This window comes from Rhinichthys klamathensis, unplaced genomic scaffold, assembly GCF_029890125.1.
Source record: "Rhinichthys klamathensis goyatoka isolate OS25496 unplaced genomic scaffold, OSU_Roscu_1.1 h1tg000386l_1, whole genome shotgun sequence".
Classification (NCBI taxonomy): domain Eukaryota; kingdom Metazoa; phylum Chordata; class Actinopteri; order Cypriniformes; family Leuciscidae; genus Rhinichthys; species Rhinichthys klamathensis.
Window position 1 is genome coordinate 53,984 of NW_026606890.1, and position 6,683 is coordinate 60,666.

General features: G+C 42.6%; 1 protein-coding gene across 7 annotated transcripts in view; it reads left to right on the forward strand.

Annotated features, from left to right (window-relative positions):
- The window catches only part of nhsa (Nance-Horan syndrome a (congenital cataracts and dental anomalies)), a 30,428-nt gene extending 24,181 nt beyond the window's left edge, over positions 1 to 6,247 (forward strand). For 4 of the 7 annotated variants that reach the window (XM_056233988.1, XM_056233991.1, XM_056233989.1 and 1 more), the window contains 4 exons: positions 1,249 to 1,380; positions 1,511 to 4,357; positions 4,460 to 4,583; positions 4,764 to 6,247. In XM_056233988.1, coding sequence (XP_056089963.1) covers positions 1,249 to 1,380; positions 1,511 to 4,357; positions 4,460 to 4,583; positions 4,764 to 5,373 — 3,713 coding nt within the window. In that variant the 3' untranslated portion in view covers positions 5,374 to 6,247. The remainder of the gene's footprint in view (positions 1 to 1,248; positions 1,381 to 1,510; positions 4,358 to 4,459; positions 4,584 to 4,763) is intronic. The other 3 variants (XM_056233990.1, XM_056233992.1, XM_056233994.1) reach the window with 1 other exon arrangement.
- The last annotated feature ends 436 nt before the right edge of the window (positions 6,248 to 6,683 follow it).

Consider the following 6,683-nt stretch of genomic DNA (forward strand, 5'->3'; position numbering starts at 1 on the left):
CAACCTGTGAGAAACACTGCTATTTCTATGCCAATGCAACTTATAGCTTTTTGGGGGGGATTAATCACTGTGGAGTATAGTTTAATTGTATTAATAAATTATAATTTTGTACTTATTTCATCTGTTAACTCTCACTCGCTTGACTCGCTCATAACATGGCATTAGTTGGGGTGGGGGGCGGTCAGGGACTTGGATATTGGATAGGGGGCGCTGGCCCAAAAAAGGTTGAGAACCACTGACATAGATGAAACATGGTTTGAAGAAGTTTCATTTTCAAGTTGTCAAAAGTGCCCAAATGGAAGAATCACCCAAATACATTCAAATTAGACACACTGGAAAGTAGGCTAAAATCTGCAAGTCATAAAATTTGAAACAAAAAAGTTCTTAGTTGTCTTGGTTACTTTCTTTGTGCCAGGTAATGCAAAGAGTCAAGAAAGCGTTTTGTGCATGCTAATCAGTTGCATTAGAATTACAAAGAGGCCGAATATATCTACTCCAGGCTTGACTGGAACAGGATTTTTGCAGTGCGTGTCAGCATGGATTGAATCGAAGACAGTGTCGACTGGAAATTGCACATCACAGGCGCAGTGGTGTAATTGGTGCTCAAAGGGCCAAGCCTGCAATCACATGAGAGTCATGATGCATGACACTGGACAAACATCAAAACAAATAAAGCTTCAAATAAAGAGAACGGCAGCAGGCTGCAGTCTAGAGAGTAAGGCTGGGGTCGGGTAGGACAGATATACTCCCATTTTCAACCCTGGTTGTTTTCTGTTCTGACGTCCTGAATATGTCGCTCCTTTCACCTTGCATGGCATTGCGTATTGTTGTCTGATGTATTTTTGTGTCAGTTAAAATATTTTAACATGACTGAAACCATCATTTTTTGTTACATTTATGATTTTATAATACATGCATTTTTTTCTTCTGAGAATTTAAACTTGCATAATGATGCATAACATGGATAAATGTAGATTTTTTATATGTGATATGTTCAAGTACTGTTTTATACCGTAAAATATTAGAAACATAAAAAGTATTACATTTATAATATATAATATGTTAAATATATTCAAGAATGTATTGTTAAATAAATAATTATATTAATTTATAAGTGTGTTCTTTTAATAATTATTATGGCTAAAATAAAAAATAAAAAAATGAGTGTGAGAAACATGGTATGGAGAAGCAAAAAAATAAAAGTGGCTTGCTCCCAACACCCTCTCACATGTCTGTTGCTCTTTGCAGGGGTTGGGTTCGACAGAGATGCCAGTGTGCGCTGCTCACTAGTCCATTCGCAGTCAGTTCTTCAACGGCGGAGGAAGCTAAGGAGACGGAAAACGATCACTGGCATTCCCAGACGAGTGCAGCAGGATTTGGGTGTGTGAAGCATTCTCCTATCACTCTTTTTGTTTTCCTTACTTGTTTATTAATTGTGTTTAAATGTGATAATAGTAAATGTCACAAAAATAAAATGTATTACTAAAAACATCTTTCATCACTTTTTAAGATTCTGACGAGTCTCCAGTGGCCAGAGAACGTACTGTGATAGTCCACACCAACCCTGAACTTTGCCAAGAGGATCTCACGCTCTCTCGCCTCAACACTAAGGACTCTGGTTGCCAGACAGAAGAATTGCTGATTGTTGGGGCTGCACCCTCACGTAGACGGATCAGAGCACAAAGGGGGCAGGGCGTGACTGTGTCACTGTCCCATTCCACAGGGAACATATCTTCTCTGCCTGACAACTCTGACACAATGTTCACCGCCTCAGTAGGCTCCCGTCTGCGTTCCCGAAGCCTCCCGCGTGAGGGAGGGCGACTGGTGGATGAAGGTCATGATGAAAGTGATGAGGATGATGACGAGGAAGAACTGTCCCCGTTTGAGGCAGAGGACTTCCTACCAGTCCCAGGGGAACATATTCTAAAAGATGATGAAGAAAGCACTGATGACCAGGCAATCCCAGAGGGCCAGCATAACCGTTTGGAATTCAAGCAACATGCTGGAACTACAGAGCATGACTGGATGGAGAGGGGTCGATCCCGTCTGCCTCGTAAAGCTGACATGGGTAGCTGTGAGATTTCGTCAAGTTCTGATACGTTCAGTAGCCCCATTCACTCCGTTTCCAACGCTGGTGTGCTGACTAGCCAGATGGACCACAAGGAAGATCACCAGTCCTCGAGTGGCAACTGGAGTGGTAGTAGTTCTACATGTCCCTCCCAGACATCAGAGACCATTCCACCTGCAGCCTCACCCCCACTCACCGGATCATCCCACTGTGATTCAGAGCTATCATTGAATGCAGCTACTAATACTAATGATGATTCCACAGGGTTCATTATTGATCCTTATCATGGAGACCGATCGCAAGGCCTCCGTAGCCATAGGACAGGTTCATTCACTTCCACTGCAACTGACATGCTTGATGATGCTGGAGTCAGCACTGCCAGTGAGGGTGAGTGGAGCTATCCCCTCTACAGGCACAACATGCCTTGCCAGCCTGACTTCAGTCCTGAGCACTCTAGGGCAGAGAACATCCTAGAATGTCCCAGTTTTGCTAGCATAGCCACTTTTGAAAGTTTAACAGAAAGGCCACCTTCTGAAAAGGCAGACACCGCCTCACACTATTCTGTAGATGCAGAGGGCTACTATACCTCCATGCACTTTGACTGTGGTCTTAAAGGTAGCAAAAGCTTCACTTATAACTATGCATCTGTAGACCAGCAGCAGGCAGAATATGGACATCAAACAAACACACTTGGGAGAAATAGTCTCTCTCTAAGGAAACCAAAGGTGAAGCCATCCCCGCCAAAACGTAGCTCATCCTTGAGGACAATAAGCAGCCATGTTGGACCTCCCACTAACAAGAACGAACCAAAGATCGCTGGTGGTCAGAACAAATCAACGTCTTCCCGGGAGAGAACTCAGCATGTGGGATTAAACGGAGGCTCCTCGAGTCAGCTGGAGAGTGAGGAGCCACTGGGGGCTTGGGGTGTTGAGAGTTCTACAGAGATTCCAGAAGTTGCTTTGTTTGGCTCCACAGAAACACATTCCTTTAAGGATGAGGGAGCTGTCCAGTCAGACTATGCAGATCTCTGGCTTCTTAATGACTTGAAATCCAATGATCCTTACAGATCATTGTCAAATTCCAGCACAGCTACGGGTACCACTGTCATTGAATGCATTAAATCACAGGAGAGCTCAGAATCCCAGACTTCCCAGTCAGGATCGAGGGCCACCACTCCTTCACTACCATCGGTGGAAAGCGAGTTTAGATTGCCTTCACCAGAAAAGCTGGTGGGTCTAGCATCACCTTCCAGTGGCTACTCAAGCCAGTCAGAGACACCAACATCTTCTCTACCATCGGCTTTCTTCCCGAACGCTCACCCAATGTCCCCTCCTGGTGGCAAGAGGAAACCCAAAGTCCCAGAAAGGAAGTCCTCACTTGCTTCTTTGCAGCAGTACTCATCCAAAAGGGACCTTGAATTGCCTATCATTCCTCCCACCCACCTTAACCTAAGTGCCCTTCCCAATGTCAGCAAGCCTTCAATTCACAAAAAGCAGATGCACATCCTGCACCAGAGCAAACACAAGGCAGCAGCTTCAGCAGAAACCAAGCGGGAGAGTCTTTCAAGTGATGAGCTGGCAATCACTAGTCCTTTGGCAATCACTCCTACAGTTCTTCGTTCAGTTCAGCTACGTTCAGTTGGCAAATCTGGAGAAGGGAGCTACGATCGACTTAGCACTGATACTGCCACTAGGCCTAAGTGTCCCACTGTGACTATCATCACCCCACCTACTCACAATAAACCCCATGAAACTAGGAAACCTCCACCCTATAGACCCCTTCTCACAGAACCTTCCTCTCAGGACAATTGTGAATCACTGTTTACCCCAGTAGATGGACTAGCTGGTAAGAATATAGCAAGCCATTTTGGTGCAAGAAATAGATATGACCGATTAGCCCCATCCCCTCTTTGGAGCATGACTGCTTTTAAGGCCCAGTCTGATGAGGAGAACATGGATGAACTGACATTGGGGAATTCTCGAGAAGTTGCCGAAAAGGTGAGCACCTCAAATAGTTTCTTTCCCCAGAGTAGTCTGGAAGTAGAGCAAAACCAGCCTTTGAGATCTGAGCCAAACGAGGGAAGCCCTGGTCAGAATGGTCTAGCAAAGAGGTCAGATATTCTTGACCAAGTGCCTGATATTGTCAAGCAAAGATCAGAGATATTGCAAGCTTTTCCAATTAGCGGTGCTGGAGAAGAATCTGTAACATCAGGTGTTCCAACCAGAAGTGCCTCACAGGAACATGTAGAGGAAGGGTCAACACCAGACACAGAAGACTATTTTAGCAGAGGTATGTTTGTGTTATCTTTCCATTACTAGGTAAACTAGCTGCCATGCTCTGTAATATTTCAGACATTTTGAATTGGAATGAGTTTCAGAGTTTCTATTTCAGAGTCCACACCAAGCGATCCAACAGTGTCCCCTCTGACTGACGAATCCAAATCTGAGGATGATAGCGTTTTTCTTTCACCAAGTAAAAGTCGCACAACAGAGGATCTCTTTGCCATGATTCACAGGTGTGTTTCAAGTTTGGTATATTTTTGATGATCAGAAAAAAAGTTTTTTAACTCCTTCCCCCAGCATTTTTGAAAAACGTTGCTTGCGAGCACCAGCACTTTTGATATTTTTCAATGGCGGGGATAGAGTAAAAAATCCCCAAATTCTTATCGTCTCTTATTTGTGTTTTTCCATCTTAGGTCAAAACGAAAAATGCTGGGCAGGAAAGATTCTGGAGAATCAGTGCGGAGCCGTTTAACCATTGTCGCTGGGAATGGCTCTGCAACTAATCCTGCAACTTCGCCAAGCACCCCAAACGTGCCTGCAAGTCCACCTATTCAAACTCAGCGAACCCCGGGTCCAATTTATAGGAGTGCCAAAAAATCCAGTACCTCAAATGAAGAGTTCAAATTGCTGCTGTTGAAAAAGGGAAGTCGATCCGACTCTAGTTATCGCATGTCAGCTACGGAGATCCTAAAGAGCCCAATTGCGCCCAAAAGCCCCGGTGAGCTCCTGATGGAGGGTTCTAGACCACTTGAGGAGCCACTTTCTCCTTTACAACAGCAGTTTCCAGAGGGAAATCATGATCAAATCCACAGCCCCTTTCCAAAATCGTATGCTGAGGGCTTCTCCACAAAAGCTTTTCCCACATCTGCCTCATCTAGACAAGGCCGGTCAAGGATGCCACCAGCTGCAAATAGTAGCCGCTACAGTACACGCAGTCGGCTGTACACTGCTCCCATGCAGGCCATATCAGAAGGGGAAACAGAAAACTCAGATGGAAGCCCACACGATGACCGTTCCTCCTGAAAAATTCAAAATTGAGCATCAACTAAGTCTAGACACAATCTTTGACATTTAGTCAATAATGCTGTGCTCTTGGCATACTATATATTTTTTAAGTATCTGTTCTTAAGAAGACCGTAAACCATAGACAAACTACATAGTGTCTGTACCCTTTTGTATCAAAAAGAACAAATCATTCTGATGATGGTTTCAGTGGTGGTGTTCCAATAACTTCCATGAGCATATTTATTTAATGTAAATGCTTTGTTTGTGTACCATTCATTTGAGAATGAGAGTGGAGAAAACTACATGCTAAAAATCCATCACTTTGTAATTATTCACGGATGCTTTTTGTCACAATTAACATTGTCTAGAAACAGTACTGTACAGGGGTAACTGTGAAAATGGGTCCAGAAGATGTTAAAAGAAGGGAAATCTTTCTTGTACCTTAAACACATACTGTTTATGGCAAACAGCTTGGGACAATCAAAGAGTGGCCTTTTGTATAGATAGCTGTAGCATAAATGGGCTAAGTACTTCTGAGTTAGCCAGCAACTGGATCATATTGGGCAAGAGATGTAGCTGAGTTGGGTTATCCTGATGGCCAACCAATATTTTGCACTTCTTTTGGTACTGAGAAAATATCAGACATTTTTGAGAAATCTTATAAAATGCCACAAAAGAAAAAGTGACATAAAAATAAATATCTACAAATAGAATAGGATTTTTTAAAATGTATTTTAATGAGATTTACGATCTGGAAAATTGTCCATTTTGGCATTTTTAAGATATTGAAAGACTTTTAATGCGACATCTAATTTTAAAGCAATTGAATGACGACATGATTCTTCCCTTCCATTCAATATTTATATATTTTTTAAGCAAATTTCTTAAAAAATAAATAAATCAACCCATTGTTTCTACAACAGCTACAACACGGGCACTAGATGTATTCTGTGAATACCGTACCAATCGTTTCTCATATATTAATGATTCTGCTCATTGTAAAGTGACGTTTTTGGTTATTGATCACTGACCCACAAAGCAGGACTAATACTGTGCAAGCTTTTTACAGCCAACTTGAAATTATGCCTCTACCGCAGTGGTTGTAGCTTTTATATATTTCACTTTAATAGATCGACTTAACTGCATGCAATAAAACTTCAGAGCGGAGCCGATATTGGTACGTCATTTTTTGAGAGCATCAATGAATTTGCATCATCAGTATGTCTGTTTTTGTCCTAATATATCAGATCGAAACACTGTTGACAATCTTTTTCAAAGACATTTATATGTAGTAAAATGGACTATGGCAGAATAACGTGTAGAAGGAC